This window comes from Mycteria americana, chromosome 1 (assembly GCF_035582795.1).
Source record: "Mycteria americana isolate JAX WOST 10 ecotype Jacksonville Zoo and Gardens chromosome 1, USCA_MyAme_1.0, whole genome shotgun sequence".
NCBI lineage: Eukaryota > Metazoa > Chordata > Aves > Ciconiiformes > Ciconiidae > Mycteria > Mycteria americana.
The window spans coordinates 63735434-63758977 of record NC_134365.1 but is presented as its reverse complement, the minus strand read 5'-3'; the positions used below and the strand labels follow the sequence as shown (position 1 = coordinate 63758977).

The 23544-nt window shown below is 42.1% G+C and overlaps 1 protein-coding gene across 4 annotated transcripts in view; it reads left to right on the top strand.

Annotated features, from left to right (window-relative positions):
• The window catches only part of TBXAS1 (thromboxane A synthase 1), a 247856-nt gene that overhangs the window by 91816 nt on the left and 132496 nt on the right, over positions 1–23544 (top strand). For all 4 annotated transcript variants that reach the window (XM_075503014.1, XM_075503023.1, XM_075503006.1 and 1 more), the window contains one exon: positions 2130–2182. In XM_075503014.1, coding sequence (XP_075359129.1) covers positions 2130–2182 — 53 coding nt within the window. The remainder of the gene's footprint in view (positions 1–2129; positions 2183–23544) is intronic.

Here is a 23544-nt window from a genome sequence, read left to right as displayed (position 1 = left end):
TGGAAATGTTAATATCCTGCTGGCTCGCTGGAATGCAGCTGGTGGATACAGCAAGTGCAATACCTATGCGCGTGCTCGCAATCCAAAGCAAAACTTAGCAGGCGAGGTCCAGGCTGTAGTTTGGGATGTCCCCATCGAAGGCTCAGGCCAGGAGGAAAGTGAGCGGGAGGGCGGACCTGATGCAGCATCATCTCACGAGACTGGAAGTCCCTCTGCCCCGTGCAGCCCACACCATTGTGATACAGCAGTGCTTTGCTCCCCGGGTTCGGCTCTGCCCGCTACCCTCGAGCAGTGCCCTGCGTTGCGCTGGTGCCTCAGCGTGGCTGTAAATGTCGGCTGTGTTTACGCAGGTTGGAGTCTCTCTCCCAGGCAAAGCGGTCGGAGTGCACCGATGAGCTGAGCCTGCTTCATGCAGTCTTAGATGGCTGCATGGAGAATAGCACTGGGGGGAGTTTGGCCCCAGCATTTCCCCTTGCATCGGCAGGGGAAGGCAGTAGGCGACCTTTGTAATGCTGAAATCATAGCAATTGCAGGCTGAAATCCTGCTACTGCTGAAGTATCGCTATAGCAAAATGCAGGTCGGTGTGAATGCGTACGTACCTTTTCCCCTCCCTCAGTGTCTGCAGATAAAAGCCTTTTTGCGTTAGCTGTATGTATTTGTAGTATCACAAAGGCTTTGTCCACCTTAGTATCTGTGTGCTAATGGATGAGGCTTTTCAGCTTACCTTAGTAGTAAAGTATTTTTCAGGTGAGAATATATATTTTTTCAGGCAATCATCTAAACCACCTCTTTCATAATTTTATCTTTAGTGTGTTTTCTTACACACCATCCAGTGCTTTAGCTTTTTGTAGCTGAAGGAAAACCTAAAGGCCTTGCCTTAACCTGGAGACATATTGTCCTGTAGAATAAACATATTGCAAGTCCAGGATTAAAAAAAAAAAAGGCACAACTGTATTAAGACTAAAAACCGATTGAAGGGCTCTATAAGAGGAGGACTGTAGGTGGTGGCACGTGCTTTGCTAATTTGGGTGATAAGTTAGCACCCAAGGGTGATAAGTAGAATAACTACTTTTGATTACCGGATTTTCTTTTGCTTAGTGTGGTAAAATGCTCCCAAAGCATACGCACATTACATGGTCTTGTTTATTTATGTCTGCGGTTAATGTATTTACAATAGATCATATTGTTCTAGCTAATATTCTGCAGTATGTCATAAAAAATAAGAAAGATTCAATATGAGGCATAAGTATTCTACTTTGAATTTTATCTGAAGAATGAAGATAGATCACAATAGTCTTTCCTGAATTAATATAAATGCAGATTAATGCAGTCAAATGTGTTATTTTTCCATAGACAAGTTACAAACACAATGCAGTACGATTCTCAAATATTGCAGTTTTGTTAAAACAGATTTTTTTATATGCACTTTTGGGGATACATTTTGCACACCTTCTTTCAGATTAATCAATTTGAATTCATTTAGGACACTAACAATTTAGTATAGTGGCAGGTTTATTTAGATAAATGGATACCAATTTTCATCAATTATGAAAATGAAACACAGTAAAAAATTCTAAACTTTTGTTAAAATAAATCTGCTTATTATTCTGCAGAGTGTCCCAGGTGACTGCCTTGTGCTAAACTCCAACTTTGCAGGTTTGGGGTTTTTTTAAATAATACAACTAAAACCAAAGCAAGACAAGCTTTCCACGTTCCCTGTGTTTCTCTTGTGTGTAGTAAGTCATATACTTATTCTGTTGTTAATTTCTCTGTCAGTTTTTCCATCCACACACGTATCAGAAAAAAATTATGAGTCAGGACACAAATCATGAAATTAGTTTTAAAAAAAAAAATCACGACATGGTAACATATTTTGTAGTGTAAAACCCTGATGAGAACATGTTGCATGGCTTTCCAGGTCTTTTTTGGGGGTTGGGATTTTTTTTCAGTCATCATTTCTAGACTCTGCTGTCACAGATGGACAATGAGAGAAAGGTGAGGTTATGAGTTAATACTGTGGTTCTCCTAGTTGAGGTTCAAAGTTTTGGTGTGAATGTTAGCAAGACTGTGTAGTAGAGCTTCTGTTAAGTACTGTTCTAAAATACTTTGTTATTTTTCTTTTATCCAGGGTTTCTGGGAAAACCACGCAAAACTCATAACGGAGTATGGACCTGTTTGTGGGTAAGCTTAGCAGTGCCATCAACTTTCTTCTTTTCTGGCTCTTGCTGTTTGGGTTTGTTGGGTGGGAGAGGGGAAAATACCAAGATAAGATGTTCATCAAAATGCAGATTGCGGTGTTTCAGTCTGGGGGACAGAGGTGGAGGTTGTTTGATTACATGCAGAAAGTAACCTTGGCTTATTTTAGTTCAGCATTTGGTGTAGGACTTCATTCTTCTCTTTCTAATTTTAATTATGCACATAGAGTTAGTCTTTTTCAGAACTGTACAAAGCTACCAGCCTTCAATATTCTCTTTTCATCTGCATATTCTTTATACTTACAGTGAACAGTGGAAATAATAATTTATCGTTTTAAAAAAACCCTCAGTTTATGAAATAGTATGAATTTGGTTCAGCTGTTGCTATCGATATTTATGCAAAATTCCTAAACTTAAAATACAATGAAGTACAGATTAGAAATGAGGCATTCCTCTCTCTATAGCTCAGCTGTGCTATCTTAGTTTATTAGGAGTAAAGAGGGTTTAAGCAGTATATCCCTTCGTACAAGCCCTTCCACATTTCTGTGAATGTAATTTCTGTTCCAAGAACTACTTTCCAGTTGTCATCATTTTAAGTGGAAATGCAGTTATTTCATGATAGCTTCTATTGTTATGGTCAGTTGGTGTTTCTAGTGTAAGTATTATTTCAATATATAAGTATGAAGCAATATCCACAAAGTACAAACAATGTCAGATTTTTTTCCTGTGTTCTGAAAGGTGTTTAAGACACTTGTGAGGGAGCATATATGAATGTATGTGTGCATATTTGATCATAAATGATATAAATATGCTTTGTATGCTCTTCCAGGAAAAAAGCTCTATCAGAACGAAGTCAGGCTCAGCCCTATGAAGCATTTGATGCTCCAGTCACAGCCGCCTTGTGGCATTTATGCTCAGCCCTAAGGACAAAGTGCTGCAAGAAGTGATGGAAATAATGAATTCCAAGGGTTAGGTACTTGTCTAAGAGGAAATAATACAGTGTCTTGGCTGGCCAGGAATGGAGAAAGATATTCATTAACACTGTGGCACTTTGTATGTTGTGTAACAAATGGAAAATGACTGAGGCTTATTATCTCCATGACCTTTGGTGTGATGCCCTTAAATGACAATAATGTAAGAACACTGGCATTCATTCCTTGGTATATTTCCCTCTTTATTAATATCATGCCTATTTTTTTCTAAGCTGAATTTGAGACAAGTTGCTGTTTAGTCGTCTGTCTGCTCGCTCGGCCAGGCACAGGCTATGTCATCGGAGAAAGAGATGTATAATTACAGTGTGTGAGCGGATAGATAGAAAGTTTCATTTTTCTGCTCTACACACAGCTGTTAGGGAATGAAACCTCTGTGGGACTTGCATGGGCTGCAAAGCTGGATAATGGTGGTAGTGGTCAGCCAGGACAGTTCTGCCTCTTTGGGATCCTGTAGGTAGGAAGAGTGAGCAAATTGAGCATAACTACGTTCCATTTATTGCATGCATGAAAAACTCAATTTGAGAGGAATCTAGGAGGCTGGCAGAGAAAAAAATGCTGCTTTTTGATATCTCCCAGGAAAACAAAACTGGGCTCAAACATTGGTGTGCTCGAGGTAAGCTTTATTTGTAGTTGAAGGAGGATGTTTTAAAACCTGGCTTGTGAGCTGCTGTTCAATAAGTGTGGTATGTGTCGGGGGGTATTTATCACGGTCCTGTCAACTAAAGAAATTCCTTCTCCTTCCCTATACGTCTTCTGTGTGATTCTTTCTGTGGTTCTTTGAAATAGGCAATAAATGGTAGGTGTGTTTATGTGTATGGTCCCAGCAAAGTATTGGATCTGGCAGTTGGAAGAAGATGTGGAATTTTGCTTTTTCCAGATTGAAAACTGCTTTCCAATAAGCATAAAGAGCAATGATCTTTATTTCTACGGCAGTGAAGTGAGTTGAATACAAATCTTTGGAACTGAAGCCTTTTTTTCTTTCTAAGGTCACTTGAATAGTCTGAATGATACCATCACAACTGTTTTCTTTTGTGTGTGAATTGGTTTCCTTGACAACAGGATGTCAAATCAACTTTTCAGCTTTAATCAAGTCAAAACAATATATCCCTTCCATTCCAAAAGGCCTCAAGTCGTAGAGAATTATTTCAAGTAAGGCTTTTGTAGGTCACAAAAGCATTTTTTTTTTCTTCGCTCCCGTGTGCAGATCCAAAGGAGAGGTGATGGTATTACTCTTTTATAGAGAGAGACAATGCAAATAGTCTTCCGTTGTGTGTGCTGTGAAAACTGTCTGTTTTCATACAGAGATGGCCCAAGATGGAGGCCAAGGCAGAAACAAACGGCTCTGATTTGGTGCAAAAGCAGAGTTGGAGCATTTCTGTTCAATGGGGGAATCCAAGCCACTGACGACTTTTGAAGAGATCCTGCAACAGAGCGGTAGTCTTTGGTTCAGCTATAGTTTGGAGTACCTTCTATAAAAATACCTCCTCTAAAATATGTGTGCTGGTTCTCCATAACAAAAATAAAAAGTGAAAAATATCCTATTTGGAAAGCAATGTACTGATACATGTTAAGATTTGTCTTGAATATTCTCCTTTTTATGGTAAAGAGTTTTGCAGGAAAGTAGTCCTGGTTTCTGTGGAAATTAGTAACCTAGGTCACTTGTTTTTTGGATGAGCTTTGATGTTTTGATACTTTATTTTCACCCCCACCATATCCAATTGTTCCATTTCAATTGTAGGTTATGGCTACTGATTGGAAATAGGTGGTAAGAGCAGACAGAGAAACAAAGAGCTTCTGGGTTGAAGAGGAGAAATAAAGGGGGAGAGTATACTTTATGGAATCAGAAAAGGAACTGCTACAACATGAGCAAAGCTGTAGAGGCAGTGAGTTAATTTTACTTTATATACACATTTTGTATGCATTTGACCACTCTACTGTGATTGCATCATTATGACTTTACAGCACTGTAAGCATGTATGGCTTGGAGTTGGAGAATAGTGCCAAAATAAGTAATATATTCTTGGCCCAACCACACACTACCAGTGAAGGAACAGAAAATACGATACAGCCCCAAGTGGGCAGGTGATTGCCTCTGGGATGAATGAACCTATTCTGCCTGCAACTGTAGCAATGCATTTGGATGTGGGGAAGAGTGTAAGGGTTCATAACATAGACCTCACTGTGTATAGTCAAAGAGTAAGAACAGAAGATTAAAATTCAATGCAATTTGTAGGGTGACACTCTTTCTTCACGTCCTTTTGCATCTGAAACAGCTTGCAGCAGGTCAAACCTTATTCTTACTCTTCCTTCACTTGAACTCTCAACTTCAACCTGCTGTGAGAAGTCTGAACAACTATGTGGTAGAACAAGTGCTAAAGATGACAAGAACAAAGTAAGGCAGAGATGAAGAGATAGGTCTAGGAGTAGCAAGAGGATGGAGGTTGCATTAAACCACCTCTAGAAAGCAGAAGACAATCGGGGTGTTTGAGCTCAGGGTTGTCAGGCTGTGAACTGGCAAAGGGAGGCAACAAGCTCAAAATCTGCATTTTCTAATGGGGGGGAGGAATTAATGAGAATATTTCTGACAAGATCCAGTTGTAAACCATTCTCAATCCCTAATAAAACCACTAACAGCAAACTTCATCTGCCCGTGCTGAGCCTCTGCTGGGCTCCAGCATAAGCACACCAGGATCAGCACAGTACGACAGAAAGCATGTCAAAGTGCAGGCACTCCCGAAGCATCTTGTGAAAACATAGATGTGAATGGAGCTCCGTTTCCATATAAAGAGTATCTTGTTTTGCAGTGGGTTACTTCAGCACATTTTTAAGTAATACACAGAAAGCGACTTAAAATAGGACAGGCAATTTTTCTTAAGGTGTCTATGGGATTACTCAGTGTCTGATCTGTGGGTGGTGGTTTTTCTTTTTTTTTTCTTAAAGACTTCCTAATATTCCTTAAATGATTTCCTAATGAGTCATTATTGGAACAAAGATCAATCCTGGTCACTTAAATGATTGGGTGGTTTAAAGGATTAGGATAGATCATGGAGCCAGTCACTAACCTGAAATGTGTCCAGGGGTGAGTTGTGATTGTAAGCTATGCTGGCAGCTGACGGCTTTTCAGAAGTCTATGCAGCCAGAGTTGGTTCTGTCTTAACGCTTGACTTCTCCTCTCCCCCAAAAATGTTGCTGCAGATGGCACTAGTTAGCATTTCTGCAGATAAGTCCATAATCAAATAGTTGTGGACAAGAAACAGGCTTTTCGCGTGCTGCTCCTGGCCTCTGCATCAGAGCTTAGGCACACTGGTTAGTCACTGTGGAGGTTTGGGGCTTTCCCCTTTTGTGGACAGAAGAGGGACATGCATTTCTGGGATTAAGGCATCTGGAACTTTTCTCAAAGCCTTATCCTTCCTTCTGCCCTCCTCAAACACCTCGGGGCAAACCTAAGGTGGATAGGGGCAGGATCTCCTCCTGCAGCGAACAGCTGATATCTTCATCATGCAGTTAATTTAGCTGAAGAAACAGCGTCTTTATTGCCATTTTAATTTCACAAACTTTTTTTTACCCTCTCTGTTTCTAGCCTTATTCTGCTTTATGTGGAAAGAGTAATCCCAGGACAGGTATTCTCATCTTTGTCTCTGAAGGCTCATGTAAAGAAATAATTTAGTTTTATGAAACAATCTTATCCTGTTTGATTTCCTCTTTTGCACTGGGGGTCTAATGGACTTACTACCTCTCCTGTGGTTCTTCCTTTATTTTGATATTTTAAACAATTTACTTTTCATATTTCAGCTAGAGAAAATCATACCTGGGCAAGGATAGGGGGGAGGGAAGAAAAACAAGCTTCATATTTCTGATCTATAGCTCTTCATAATCTCTGTTTCACATTTAACCTGATAAAGATTTTTGGTAGCCTCACTCGTCTGGATTTTTGTTTTCTTAATGAGCTGTCTACTTTCTTCACCAGAGTCAAGTCTTTCGTATTCCATCAAGATTTATTTTTTTCTCACTGTGTCTCCTCATTTATGTGTTGTGATAAGGTCCTTTGACTCTATAGGATCGTTGATCAGCCCCAGGATTGCTATTGTGAATTAGAGTTATCTCTTTTTCCTTTAAATACCTGCAAATTGTGGATATGGTACAGCAGAACTGTTAACATGTGCCTAACTTTAAGCACATGACTAATCCCATTAAAGTCAACGGTATTACTCAACATGCTTCAAGTTATGCAGAAGTTTATCTACCTTGCTGAATCAGGGCCATAAAAGAAACAATTGCATTTGTGCCTGAAAAATATTTTTACTGCTGTTGGTACACATAAACACCTAGGTTTATTGTAGCTGAAAGAAGTTAATGGGGAGAAAAATATTTCTTCCCACTCCCCACCCTCTCTTTTGACAGCATTTTGCATGTAGACAATTTTATTGCTCCTCTGTGTAATGTGCTAGCCATTCTCTCTGAAATGGAAAAGATTATCTCAAAAAACTGACTGAATAGGAGAATCTTAACATTCTTAAATGAAACTTTCAGACCCCTTCTTTCTCTTTTTTTTTTAATTAATGATTTCACAATTTGTTAATAGTAACCTATTTTTTAAAAGTTGTCTTTTAAAAAAGAACCTAAACCCAACAATATTTCTGGCAGAAATCTAGTGTCACGGTACAATGCTACATCTCCATCTTACTCCCCACACTTAACCATAATTAGGTATTGGTTATAGTTAGTTCCAATGGTTAAATCAAGCTGCTGGAACAAATCCTGAGAGTTACTTATGGGTATATCATCACCAGTGTCTCTTCTCTCTAGAGCTAATTGGTCTTAAAAACATAGCCTTTTATGGGACTGATGCCTAAAGATTTACCCAAAAGGTGGCATACCACACTGTTTTGAGAATTGGAGTCTAGTGTTATTGTTACAGTTGTAATAGTTTTTGTGGGCTGCCTGATCGTTAAGGAGTATTTTACGTTCTGCGTACAGAGACCTGTGGGATGCAGTTTATAGGCACAATTTATGGTAAATTAGTTGACTAGTTTAATTCTGGCGTGTTTCAAATGTACTTAGGTCTCTGGAACATCGCAAATTGATGCTTAGTGTACTAGTAACGTTGAAGGTATTCATTAATGAGCTCTTCTTAGCCATGGACAAATCTTATGTGTGGACTATGACCTCCCATGAGAACCATGCAACCATGAGCTTGTCTGCTCTGTGATGGCTGTTGGTTTGTTACTGTAGCCTTTTGCTGTGCCGGTCAGGTCCAGGGACGCTTGTATTCTAGGTAGTCACAGACAGAGACTCAAAGGCCCACTGAAATGTCACAGTCCCAGCTCTCAGCGCAGGCAAAGCCATTTGGATGGAAATGTTTGATGCAAGCGGTAAAATCCTCTGCGTGCAAAGCTCTCCGTCTCTGCTCTGAGACTCCAGACGTTGCCCTGGGGTGGCTGAGCTGCAGGCATGTGCTCACTGCTGCGCTTTTTCCAAGTTTCTTTCCTCCATCCATGACTGCTCCATGACTCTACTGCAGCTGTTCAAGCCAATGTAAGTCAAAGACCTGATGTAATCTTTTACACCTCTGGAAAGAGAGTGTGAAATCAAACCAAATGAGACAGACAACATTTTATATGTTCTTGGCATGGCAGCAAAGGACAGTGCCTGTCACCTGCACCATGTTCCTGATGCTCGTTTCTGTACTCATGGCGTGTGCAAACTGCTGTGGTCGTAGCTTCAGCAAATTAGTGTTTGCGTAGAGGGAAATCCCCTGGTTGGTACGGCTCTGCTGAGATGGCGTTGGCCAGACGCAGAAAGGCTCTGTGAGATTGGCCAGAACGGCGTCAGCTCCTAAGATTGACGAGGGAAGCAGAGAGCAGGCCCTTGTACCATAGCTTAGCATTTGAGGAACCTGATTAAATCTTGGTCTGCTTCTGCATGTGCAGGTAGAGCAGCTTTGGCTAGCAGGAGGTTTCACCTCCATTTGCTCCCGGGGAGGTGTTGCTTTGTTCCCCTGTTTCCTTGCACGTTGGTAGTGCAGCACTTAGCTGTTAAAGCGTAGTCCTTGTGAGCTCCAGGTTAAGATTATTTGAAAACTGAAGTTTCTTTTGAAAACATGCTGCCTGAGGTGCATTTTACACCTAATATACAGCACAGGTGATCTTTGATCTGTACTGTCTGCTTCTTAGCTAATTAATGCTTAAAATCGTCGTTTTAAAGGGCTTGGGATGGGACTGCTAAACAGATTGCCTCTTCTTATCATGTAACACCATCATGATCAGCACCTGCACACCAGACTGTGTCATCCTAATTCAAGGCAGGGGGAGGAAATATTCTGAGTGAACCCCACAGTTATAAAAACTAGTTTCCTAGGCTTAATTTCACCTTGATCTACCCTCTTCACCATCTACCAGAGCCTGCATTTGTTAATCTTCTTAACAGGCTGTAAAGCCCACCTTGTAATTTTTTCCCCCTCTCCACCATTTGGGAAGAAGCAGGCTGAGGCAGCTCTTTTAAAAGACTGAAAAATCTGAGGCATTATTTCAGTATACCAATCGTACTAGAAAGCATGGGTAAACAGCAGTATTGTAGATTTTGCTGTGCATATTAAATGCTTTCATTAGAATTTCCTACAGCACCCAGAAGTATTGATGCAAACCTGAAGTGGATACATACAATATGTAATGTTCAGTAGCTATTAATGGTCTCTGGCTTCACCTGCTATTTTTCTGATTATGAACTGGTGTTCCCAGTGCCATGCATGGTAATTTTTAAATGAAGTTCCTGAATCTTTTCCCCCCCACTCTACACAGAGGGAGGAAAATGCATCATCTCTCCCAATGTGTGTGCATGTCCCTTTCCCTTTTTTGCCAGCCTTTGAAGCAGATCAACTTTAAACTAATGCTGCAACTCAGGAGCTCCTCCTGCCCTCCTTGGTCGCCCAACACTTCACAGGCGAGTCAGGTTACTGCATGTCCAGGTGACTCCCTACTGCCAGTTTACCCTTCTTTGTGGCAGCCCAAAGAAATCCAAAAGCCGCTTGTGACTGCTTTCTCATGTGCCATGAGAAGCATCAAGCAAAAGGGATTTCCCTTCCCCACATATCCCCACTGGGGGCTGGAGAAGAAGGATGCAGAAAAGAAACTGCAAATCAGCAGCCCGTTGCATGTCCCTGTTCTCCACGAGCCCCAGCACAGGCTGGAGCATCCGTGGCTCTGTCCCCTCCTCATGCCCACATGCTAGGAGCTCCAGGATGCAGATACTGGTTAGGCTCTGTGTCCCCATGCTGGGGAGTCCTTAGACAAGACCTCATGGGGCCTCTGCCCCTTAGGACACCAGTGCATTGCACAGGAATGGATTGGGGATGTCTCAGTTTCTTAGAAATAGTTATATTTTCATCTTTGCGGATGACCACACTTTGCTAGGTATCTATGGAGGTGCTTCCCATCAATTGCTGCCTGTTGTCCTTCAATGGTGCCACCACTTTGTTGGCCCTGGGGTTTGTTCTGTTTTTTCTTTTTACATTGACAACCTTGCCTTGTGGGCTCTGTATTCATGCTTCTTGCTGTAATTTTTTCCCCCCTAAATATTTGCTCTGGCTTTGTTTTCTTTCTCTTACTTCTCTCCATCCTCTTCAGCTCTATACTATCTTTTCTCCATGCTCTAATTTTTATTCCTCCCTGTTTTTCTTATCCATGTTGAGCTGAAAACAGTAACGTGACCTGACAATTTTTACGTCATTCCAAGGTTTTTATGTACTTCCATAAATCTCTTCATTACTTTTTTATTGTTTTGTCATATATAGGTTTTAGTTTTTCCTCTACCTTATTAGTCTGGGGATCAATTTTAGTCTACTATGTTTTATTAGTAGTAAGGGGAACAAAATATCTCCTTTTTCTTTGTTGGTTTGGCACCATCTTCAAATTACCCTTTTTCTCTGTTCGACTACCTCTCTTCTTTCCCTGGAGAGTCTACTTTATGTCAGACCTTCTGCTGGTAGTGAACTGGGTATGATTTCATCAGGCAACAGGCAAAAGTATACCCCACTGCAGAGGGAAAAGTTGTTTTCAGCTGTTATTCTATTTATTTTTTTTCTAGCTTGGGGAGCATGGAATGAGCTGAGCCACCATTACCCTAGGGATTGTTGAATCTTTCTTTCCTTCCATTAAATTTGGTGGCTAAACCTGAAGGCTTGTCTTGAAGGAGGATTTATTTTAGTCATAGTGATAAAATTGTACTGGTATAATTAAACAGCTATAGTAATGTCAAAAAACCTCCCATGCAGTTCTGGAATGAGGCAAACTACATCAGGGAAAAAACTGGCCATCTCCCCCAGCAGTTATTATATCTATAGGGGTGTGCTCCCATAGGAGTTTTTTCTACTCTAACTTTATTAAGATTCAAATCACGTCTTGTCCCAGAATGTCCTCTCTCCCCCATGTAAACAAGCCTGAAAATAGTGGTCTGGACCTTCAAGCTGTTGTTTACTTCAGTGTAGCTCCATTAAAGGCATAGAGCCGTGACTATTTGAGGATCTTGACCCAATGTTTTTAGGTCTCTCTCATGTTATATAACTTTGATTTTTGGATGATGGTGCCTATTGAATAAAATTAGGTTTTGTACAGCAAATTTTAAGACGCATCCAGACATCTTAAAGTAGTTTACAGAAAAAGGAGTGAGTTGGGAGCAATGTTCTGACTCTGTAAGGGCTAGCAGTAGACATTTTATCACTCAGCAATAATCCAAGCTTTTCTGTCAATGTTGGAATCTGTTTTATTGAAAAAAGGATCTTGGCAAGGACACTGGGAATTGCTGCAGAGTCTTTCAAAGTGTCATTATGAGAGGATCTTGGCTCTTTGGGACCCTTTATCGCATGGAACATCTTATGAAATACTCTGTGTGAAGGGCCAAAGTAAAATGTTATCAAAGCAGCCTAACAATTTTATATGTCCACTGGCTGTCCACTTGGCCCAGTAGGAAATAAGCTATGCATAGGGCAGGAGAAAGAGAAAGTAGGTCTGCAAGTGCAGCACAGAGGCAAATGTTAAAATAGGTCAGATGGTAACGTAATGTCACATGGAAAGGCATTAGCCATTAAATATTAAATTATTTTCTATTAAAATAATTTAAATTCTGATTTTTGAGGCAGAGAAGTGTATTGCAAAACAGGAAGATTAATACTTGAAGTACCTAAACTTATTCTCACTACAGACCCAACTTTTCTCCTGCATCAGTGGCATTTTGTTTGCTGTTGCCCAATAACTAACGCAATTGGATTTTCATTAATAGTGAAGAACAGAATCAAGTTTGTGAAACTGCCGTAATTTTCCTCATGTTCATTTCCTTAGCAAAATACTTAAACAAATACACAGTTTGTAAGCCTTCAAGTAGACCCTGATACCCCTTTGGTACACCACTGTGTTTATACATACTCACAGGACTGCTCGGGGCATTGCGTTCAGCATATTTCCCCATCCCATGCCTCTTTTGAGCTTGCCATTTTAAGCGTTGGTTATTTCTGCAGGCAGCGGTTTACGTGATTCGCTCCGGCTGGCACCCCCAAAACCAGGAGGATTGCCGGCGCTCCGGCACCCCTGCCAGAGGAGCCGAAGCAGCAGATTGCACTGAGGTCAGAGGACAAGCGGGTGTTGCTGGCAGTGCTAAAACTGCCATGCAGGCAGCGTTGCATATTTAACTGTAAGGTCTCTGCTGGATTAAAAAGGCTCCAAGTGAGGAGAGCATGATCAATAATTACAAATATTAAAAGTGGTGCCTTCTCTTGCTTTCCTACCTTTTTCCCCTTCCTTCTTTGCCTACAGGACACGAAGCATCTGAATCCCCCAGACGATTGCTCATGCATTTACATTTTCATTTGCTTGGTTTATAGCAAGATTGTTCCAGCTTTTGGGAGGAGCAGCTATCAAAGACGTACAGGCACTGCCATTGTGTTTTATTGTTTCAGTCCATTTTTCCCTGTGAATGCAGGTGGGAGTTTTTCAATGGGTTGGTTTTGTGGTTTTGCTTTCTCTTTCTTCTAAGCATTTATAACCCTTTTATTGTCAATCTTCAATCATTTTTGATAGATCAATATATTTACTTCAGTGATGGTTCGTCCTACAGTTGTGCTTGTATTTTTTTTTTGCTTTGTTTATAGGGGTTATGAATAGATTCAGTGGGTTGTTTCTCTGCTATACCTCTGTCGTTGCGTGAGGATCAAGTCGCTTGATCTTCCTCCAATACCTGTATATTGAGAAGGAATATGAAGTGTTTACATTGGTCTGCTTTCAAATCTACTTGTTTTCCCTTTTTTCTAGGTAGACTTTGAGCAATTAAAAACTCAATTTTTGGTTCAGAGGTGTTCTCCTCAGAAATCCTAAGTACAACTGCTGATGTTTCATGCTCACCTGTTTGGAGGGAAGGGCTCTAGGAAACCACTCCAGCAGACTCCAGAGATCCAGAGGGTTTGGGGAGTAACATAGCAAAGTGGTGTTGGACAATAACATTTACTCGGACGACTCAGAAATGAGGCAGGTCCACGGGAGTCCTGAGGTCTTTAGCCAAGCAGCTGTGACCGAGCCAAAGAGGAGAAATTCTCAAGTCTGCATCTCACTCATGTCCCCAGGCAGCCAGATGTGGGCCCAGGACAGCTGTTTAATGCAGCTGTGAAGAGAGCTCAAACGTGTGCAATGTGCACGGGGGAATCGGGTGCCAGCGTCGGTGTGATACGCTGCACCCTGGCCGGCCGTCAGAAGAAGGAGGTGGGTGAACAGGACCTGCTGCTCCGTGGTGAAAGGGTATGTCCGTGGAAGAGGAGAGGACTAAATGTACTCTTCTGTCCTCAGGGATTTGGGTTGTTTCAGGATACTGTGATGTATATCCCATTTGTTATACAATTGCCCGTTTCTCCCCCCCTCCCCCCCCAAAAAAGGGAGCAGCAAAAGAAGCGTGTTTGTTACAACTGATAATATGTACAATGTGGTAAATGGAAAATAGGTCAACTAGGCAGTGCTCTTACTAATATTACTGTTTGAAACATGATCTGTGACTTATGACTGCACATTAAATATTGGGAAAAATCCCTGAACGTGCATGGATTTCAGCGAGGTTTAATAATTTAAACCAGGTGAGCATATTAGCTGTTTGCAGGACGTTATCCCCATAGTTGCCTTACCAGAGCTGTATACATCCTGTTTTTCAGTATGTCCATTTTTAGGCTGAGATAATTTGCCATGTTATGAAAGTCGTGACTCAACTACTTCCCAGCAGTGTGTTGTCCATTTGTAACAGCAGATTTTCCTGGAAGTCATTACTTTGGAGTGCCATTGTCAGCTGTACACATCACTCCTGCTCCTCTTGTCCTTTGTGGCGCAGATTTGCCCGTTGTTGTTAGCGAGGAGGTTACTGCTGATACACAAGCTATCAGGTTTTTCCATTCTTTCTTTCTTTTCTATCTCTGTTGAATTGCAGTTTCCTTTGTCTTCTGTGCGGTGCACTGAAAGAGGTTAGGAAATTTATCATGGTTATTTTTAATGGGTTTTTAAAGTCCGGCATGACACAGATTGAATTGATTCAGGAAAATTTCCTGGAGCTGCAGCGGTTTTTACTATTAAAAATATTTTTATCATCACATTTTTTCTGTAAGAAAATAAATCTATTTTTTCCTTCTAGTTCTATAACAAAGCCCTGCTTTCTAATGTTTCCACATGGTCAGATATTAGCCATTTCCCTAGATAATTTAGTTTGGTCATGTGTACGGCTAGCATTTTTATTGTAAAGAATTCTGCTAGTGGTTTCATGATAAATGCATAAAGCGCTGGGAAATGACTTTTATTGGGCTTAGTGTGCATTTAATAATGCATTAACAAAATTAAATGATTTTGTGTGTATGTGTGTAGATCTTAATAACGTATAGAAAAAGTACACACTACCATAGGTATGCAAGGATTCTAAAAAATGAATCTTTCCTGTGTGCATTTTGTATGCTGTAGCATAAAAAAGTACATTCCCAGGAGCTCAGTAGGTGGTTACTATCCTTTTTTTCTTTGTTTCAACATATTTTTTTAAGGCAGATCGGGAAAGAAAAGCGAGTCCCAATGACTGTCCCCCTCGTGGCCAGTCCGGCAAACCTTTACTTGCCTGAGTAAGGCTGTCCAGCGTTGGCTGGGATCTGTATCTTTACTGCATGCAAACCGGATGAATGGGTTGCCCGTTGCTTCCCACTTATGAAACCCTGCTTTCATTTGCTTAAACTTAAGATATCTTCAGGCTGGTAGCTATGACCAAGCCAAAGTGTCTTGTTTCTTATTCAACAAAATGGTGTATGCCTGTGTAGTTACACAAAACTCACCTTGGCTTACTCATTTCATCATGTTATGTTTAGGATGAAAAAAAAAAAAAATCAGTTTATTGAGTCCTCTCTATTATTGAGGAATTTAAATATTCTAATATTAAGACAGTATTATTTCAGAAATGCATGCATCTGCATTAACATAAACAGAGCAAAGGAATAAAAAGGGATGGTGTGCAATATATTGTAACTCTGTCATTGATTTAAGATCACAATGCCAGTAAGAAGGAGTAGACTGAAATAAAATTATGTATATGTTTATTTCAAACACCAGTGCAAAAATAAAATATTGTATCGTCCACCACTGCTGATCGTATTTACAGGAGGCAGATGAGCTGTCTTGCCTACGAAGAAATCAAAGATAAAGTGCAGAATTAAAACAAACAGAAACAGCCTACTGATTTTGAATGCCTGTGTTCTGAATGCCTCTTTTGAAGATATGTATGAGGACATGACTTTTCAGCAGATAAAGATACCCAGTGTTTTCTGAAAGACTTTTCTTTCCTTCAGGGCTAAAATAGCTAACCAAAACCGGAGACGTGAAAAACTCCAGTCACACTTGAGTCCTGGCCACGATAAGTAAAGTATATATGAGATGAATGTTGCAGAAACGCAGACTTATGGATGCCTTTTCTTTGTACCCTGATGTCAGGTCTCGGGGAGGAAAAATAATACAAACCTCAATTTTGTCATGGTCAGAAATGCTTTATGAGAGGCAGAAGTCAGATCACACGGGTTTTGTTTTAGTCATCTTGAAGTGCGTTTGCTTAGGTGGAGTTTAGTGATGGGTGTGTAACTTACACTTGTGGTTTTATTATAGTCAACCTGGTTTATAGCTTGCTGTATCTTGCGATGTCGTAGTATCACAAATTATATTTAAATCCTTTGACCTCCTTCCTGTTTCATTTTTTCCATATGGTCGCACATATGCTCTCCTCTTTTTGTCCCCTGGCCCCACATTTTCCTTGGAGCCTGCCCCCCGAGATGCGCGTGCTCTCCTGCTTTCTGGGACACTGAGGATCCTCCCTGGCTTCGCGGCCACCCATTCGGATGGGTCCCCCCTGCTTTGCTAGAAAGCAGCCCTGCGCTGCACGCCCCTCTTCTGCGTGTTCTCTCAGCCATACTGTTCGATGTAGCACCACAATCATATCCCTCATCTTCTTCAAGTGCGCTGCTCTGTCTCCATTTATCTTGTACGAAATGGCTGTAGCCCTGCCAGGGTAATACTGCCTGTTGTTTCCCGGGAATTGCTTACCTGTCTGTCAGGGGCAGCTGCTTAGAGCTCCTGACTAGAAATCAGGATAAGCACTCAGCAGACCCCTCTCCTCCCTTACATGGCAAAAAAAGATGGAGAAAAGGCTGCCCTTGTTTAGCCCGAGTAACATTGTCTGCTTATCCTCCTCAGCCATCTTGTAGCCTTTTTTTTTTCCACTGCACTGATAAAAATAGATAGCACTGTTGAATATAAATAATAGACTCATACGAATCCATACAAATGAACACTCTGTAGATGGTAGCAAGTAAAGTTTGTAGACACAGAAAGTTTGCTGTCTCCCAGAGGTAGGCTTCCCTAGAAATAGTAATTCAGTGTTCCGGAAATAGTAACCTGATGATTTTTCTCTCAGGGTATGGCAAAGGACTACTTTGGTAGTGAATTAGGTGCAAAGAGCCCGAGATGAGACTGCTCCTACGCCGCGTCTCGCAAACCCACAGAAAGGCCGGGCGCAGAAATATGCTGAAACCCACAGGAAACGTCTGCTGCGCCATCATATGAGGTCGGTCAGGCATACTGTGCTTTAACGAGCCCAGACAAAACAAGCTTTGGTGAAAATGTCACAGTCTAAACATGGGTAACAAAACACAGACTAATACAGTCCAAGCTTGGTGGGAAACACCATGGGAAAAGATTTAGAAACCTTCTTCTGGCCATCTTGCCGAGGTGAAGAGCTATGAGCGCTTTCAGCGTCACCCAGTAGCGAGAGCACCGCACACCCGGGCGGGAGGAGCGACCGGTTTCTTATCTCCAGTAGCATCCTATAAAAGCAGTACCCTATTTAAAGCTTTCATTTCGCATTAATGAAGTGGAATACTGATGTAGCTAATCAGCGCTAGCGGTATGATGCAAGCACGCGGAGCGGTGGTGGTGGTGGCAATCATCTGAGCCCAGTTGCCAGGATAAAAATAACCCCCGCCAGCCCTGGGAAGCGGCAGCTCCCCAGCTGCGGAGGAGCACAGCCTGGGACCCCGTGGCTCTGCGCTGCCCTGGCGCCTGGCTTCTCCCGCAGCCCACCTGGAGCAAGGAAAGAACCGATTCTGTTATCCCTGTCCATCCCCTTCGCTGCTTCTCTTTCCAGCCCCGGAACGTGGGCCTGAGTTTTTGTACTTGCACTTGGATCTGGACTCAGATTTCCTCAGAAAACCGAATGGACATAGATTGCCAAATATGCTTGTATAATTCAGAGTTGTTTTTTTTTCTCTTCACGGCACTTTGTGAGCTTAATTTAATCCCTGTCATTCCTTATATGTGGGTAAATGTCATCTACTTCATTTCATGAATGAATTAACACAGCCATGCAGAGTCTGCGTCTCCCGCGCTGCTCACTTAGAAGGGGGAAGGGATTAGTGAATGTGTGTGACACCCTCAAGTTGCTAAACCCCAGCTGGGGTTAGAGATGCCCAGAAATAGATCTTGTTTGCACCCTGGCATAAGGTACTTGAAAGACTCCACCAGCTCTGTACCTTGTAATGGCCCCAGTCAGCCCTCCTTCTCCTTATTGTCAACCCTAAATAGACCACGAGCCTCTCGCTGCACCTGACAAGGGAAGAGCTCCTTTAAAAATAGCTGCGCTTTTAGTGGTGGGGAGAATATAAGTAATCCCGGAATTTTCTTCCTTTTTTGATACTTCCTTAAGCACGTCAGAAAGCAGAGGTCTTTTGGCAAGGTGCAAGTTTGAGATAGCGCAGAGGTTCTTGGTATGTAGAAGATAGAGCATTTTTAATCCCGGGTATGTGGACAAAGAGGTGGATGCATAGCAATACAGAGCGGCGCAGAAAGTGTGCACGAGTGTCTGGGCGTCTTGTTACGCGATATTTTTAATACAGTCAGGAATTAAATTATTAGTTCTATGTGCTTATTTTAAAGCTTTCACGACATGAAAAGAAGCGTAGTTCATCGAAAAAGGAAATGAGGAACAATCTATTCTTAAATAGAAATCACTGTGGCCGTGTCTTCTTTTTCATGAATTTACACAATGGGTTGGATTAGTCTCCGGCTGAGGCATGTGTGTGTGTGTTGGCAGAGCTGTGCTTTGAAACTTTTTTCCGTGCCTGAGACTGCTCAGTGCTACCGGGGCTTCATTTTCATGTGCAAAAAGTTCACCTGTTTCTAGGGGGTTGTGGTTTTTTGGTTTTGGTTTTGTTTTGGGGTTTTGTTTTTTTTTTTCCTTAAGTGCATTTCTCAGTTCTCTAATCTGGAGATACTCAGCTTGCCAGTGCTTTATAAAAATAGTGCAGGAAGGCACCCTGCCAGCTAGAGTCACAGCCCGGGACGCAGGAGAAGTGGCACGGCAGTTAGCGCCCGACTTTCCAGCAGACTTTTCCCTGCCTGAAGAAAGCCAGCGTGGGATTTCCAGGTGTACGTGGCAGCTGAGGAGCTCTGTTCCCACAGGGAACAAAAATTGTCCAAAAAAATAGGTGATTGCTGGCAATTCCTGGCTCCTCTGTACCTGCCTGTGCCCCAGTCCCTCAGCTGGAAAATGGAGGATGTTGTTTGTTTTCCCCACTGTTTGTTGCTCCAGGTTATTTAAATTGTAGGCTCCACAGGCCTAGCATAAGCCTCCTACTTAGGTATAACTCCTGCCAAATTAGGGCCCGGGGACCTTGGAGGCCTCTAGCTGCTAATATAACACAAATAATACGGGGACTCAGGGTACGTTACATATCACTTAGTTCTCCAGAGTCTGAATTGCCTGTCGGAGCTGGAAGGGGACAGTGCTCATGACAAATCAGTTTGCTGACCTCTGAAATAATTAAGCAAGTAACGCCGGGCTTGAGTCCTATTTTAAACAAGCAGTGGGCTATTTGTTTCTTGAGCTTCTCTGCCTGCAGTGAATGGGTGTCTCTAAACAAAAGAGGTAGAGTGATGGAGGAACTTTTTTTTAAGAAAATGTGTCCTAAGAAAATTAGCCTTTTCCCCTGTATTTCTCTGTCTTTGCATACCTCTCCTTTTTTCCTGTTTGTTTGGTGTTTTTTTTTTTTTATTTTGTTTTGTTCTTTGTTCTTTGCTCTTCCCTGAGGAAGATAGGGATAATAAAATTTTCTATTTTCATTTAGCTTTCCAGGTGATCTTTGTGTACTTTACCCGACTGCAGCATAGAAAACAAAGCCTTGTTTATTGCCTAACAGCATATATGTGTTTTATGATTAATGTGATGTGTTTGTAATACACGGGACTGATAATAGATAGGGAGATCAAAGTCTTCTGTGAATTGACAGCAGCACTATAAACAAGGTGAAGGGTTTGCAGGTGTTTCCCACACGGGTGTTACACAAAAGCATACGGCCCTTTGCCATGACGTACTGCACGTGCACTCCATCTTTTCCCGCGCAGCGAGGCAACGATGCTGTGAGCTGTGCTCAGAGAGCACGTCCATTGCTAGGACCTGGGGATGCTGTGGGCAGCAGGTGACCCTGCAGTGAGACCAGAGCGATCTTGGGGGCACAGAAAGGATAATGCTAAATTGGTCTTTTAATTTGAAAAGTAGCTGATTGATCCGCTACGGCGCCGAGAACAGAAATCTGCGTTCCTGAGGGGGCAGGGGGGTCCCTGGCGAATGTTGGAAAGGGAGATGGTGTGCTTGGGTGTTGCAGGAGGGATGGGGCAGTCCAACCTGCCTCTCGTCTCACTGCTCCTACCTCAGCTCATGGTTGGGCTCAGCAGCTCATCTCTCAGGTGTCTCCTACCTCCATGGGGTAACTCCTGTGGCCATGGCCATGGCAGGCACTAGGTGTGGGTTGGAACACCTGGGCCACATCTCTACAGAAAGCAATGGCGGGGCACATGCAGAACAGCAGAAATCATTGCTGGATCGCTGCTTATTCTTGCCGATAAAAGGAAAGACACGTTTCCTAAATGACTAAATATTTGCCAAGAGGACCGCAACATCCTGGGTGAAACCTGAACACGAGGCAGAAGTCTCTGTCCCTTTCATTAATTGTCCTAAGAGTGGTGCTTGTCTGCTCTTATGAATCAAAGTGCTGCAGTTGAGCCTGTTGGATGTTGGTAGCCTCTTAAGCTATTAAAACACACCGAATGCAGATTGACTTCTTTCGCTCAATATACTATAACGCAACCACCCCCTTGGCCTGCGAGCCCTTTGGTAAATGCACTGGAGGGCAGCCTGCCTTTTCCGTAACTTGTGGGAGTAAATCCATGCCCTCTGTCGAACACTTCTGACAAACTTTTTGCCTGGCCCTCGTGGGGACGGTGCAGCACACGGCTGCCCGATTCTGCACCGGCAGCCCACTGGGGCGCCGGCTCGTCGTCCACCCTTTCATCTGCTGGAGGAAGCTAACGCTGTCCTCATGCCGTTGGTGTACTGGTACCAGGTCTTTCCTGTCTCGCCTTCCAACGGAGCTAAAGCTGCTGGTCTAAAAATGTGGATTTTTTTCTCTATTTCAGAGGGCTGCAGTTTAAACTGAAATTTAGTAGAAATTGCCCTAATGGCATAACTTAAATAACTGAGGCCTCATCTACACTTGAAAATTACACTCATGCGTGGGTCATGAAATTTATTTTTACTGGTATGGCAGTGTTACAACAGATTCCCACGTGGACAGAGTTGCATTGCTCTGAGGACGCTGTACTACATTCACCCGTTCTTGTTTCTGTGCAGGAGTGAGCTAGATAGTCACGAGCGTTTGTATTACATCCCGAATGCCCTACATGAAAGTATTACAAAGGGTTGGGTCAAGCAGTGTAACGGTACCATATCACCGTAGTTAAAAGTAGGACTTCTGTGTGTGGACAAGCCCTGTGAAAAGATTAACCTAGAGAAAGTTAATAAAAAGTGCTGTCCTAAATTATTCATGAATCCATTTGTAATGCACTTGCCGGGAGGCTTTTGTTTTTCTCAAACTCTTATTTATTAAAATCTGACAAGAATATCGGGTTTTGTTCAATAATAAATCTAAGTCTATGTGAGGCTGGTGATATCCTCATGTAGTAATACAGAATCAAAATGAAGTTACATAGCGGGGTGAATATGTTATTTACTTGGAAAGAATAGATTATTGTTCAGGAGGATTTTATCTTTTACTTGCCATTTCGGAACAAATAAAAAAAAAAAATCTAGTTGGGAGATATCCTCTTGGTTTGTGACCGAGGCCTTGCAAAGGATTTTAAATATGTTAAAACTTAGTTAAGCATATTTCTGGTGGCTTTGCAGGTTCTGGACCTGTGTTTGCTAAATGCAATAGCTCAGATGATCTTGTTTCATACTTAGCTGTTCTTGTCCTTTTTCCTTAACTTCAGGGGAAGATCATGGAATTCATGCTCCTAGCCTGTGGATTTTGACTTCCAAAGCATGTCCATGCACACCCTCTTCTTCTTGTGTCCTAGAAAAGGTTGGAAAGATTATATACAGAAAGTAGGAGAATGGAAAAAAGCCAACGAGAGAGCTTTTACTGTTGGGGATTCAATAGAAGATGGTAGTTTGTGTGTACTTCACAGCAGTCATTCCTTAAAAGTACGCAGAACTTTGCTTGAAAAGCAATTGAAGATCTTTTTTCAGTATTTTCCGTTTATTAATTTTAGGAGATTTTTTTCCCCTTCTCTTCTTTCTCCTTCTCTGCCCTTATTTATAACTGGATAAGGAAAGGAAAAACAGGTGCCTATAGATAGAAAGTGAGAGAAGAGTAAATAAAAAAGAAAGAGCTTAGCTGTGGAAGCAGAACTGAGAGTTCGGGTGACTGGTCTGAGTTGGAGGATGATGAATAGATTTGTTTGCATAAACTTGGCTTGTGAGTCACTTTCTCATAAAAGCAGCTTGAGCAGACGATGCTCCTGTCCCAAATTTTAGTCCTGAATGCTTTCAAGCACAAAGTGCACTGTGACGCAAGGGCTCCGACTGTGAGCGCTGTCCTGTTATTCCAGTGCACCGGAGCTGGAGCTCTGCAGCTTCCCAATATTGAAATAAACTAGAAGCGTCCCTCTCACACACACACACACACATGTGCTTTGCATGGTGTATGATGTGGTGCCTCTTGGTGGTCAGAGTTAAGCTGTCTGGGTAGACGTAATCAGCTTCTGATTCAGATTTGGACTCTGGTGTTAAGGATTTGGTCCCTATGAAAAGCTGTGTGTTGGAGTACCATCAGTCACTAACCATTAAATGAGACAAGACACTTGATAAACTTGGAGAGGGGAAGGGAAAAGCAGGGTGTGAGCGTGAGAGGTCAATATTCATGGCTGATCATCCCCGGTAGGTTTGGAGTGGCACGTCTTCACCTTGGGAGCTTACTTTGCCTCTCTAATGCCAGAGAAATTGTACGAAGTACATGCGGAAGGGGCATGTAGGGCATTATCCTCTTTTGCCAAAGACTGTGATCAAAGCACTCTTTAAAATGAGGCCTCAGCTCTTTCTTATGCACCTATTAGGATTCTGAAGAAAAGTTTGATCATTAACAGGCAGCTACTTTGCTGTGGTTTAGCAAACTGGGAGAGGTGAAAAAGGGTTATTTTAATAGAACGTACAACCTGTATCTAAGGTTGAAGTGGAGCCTGTGGCTTGGATTTGGGAAATAACAGTTGCCTCTTGAAACCCACCAGAGAAGAAAAGATCTCTTCCTTCCTGAAGAAAATTATTTTCTTGTTCTTCTCTGCCATTTGTTTGTTATGAGTTTTGGTGTTACGGGGGTCAAGGTGGACTGTGAAACCCTGCTTTGGAATCAAGATATTTGTCTGACTTGTTTGCCCCTGGTGAAATCAGTGCTGCTGCAGCTTCATTGCCATGGGAACCTCCAGTT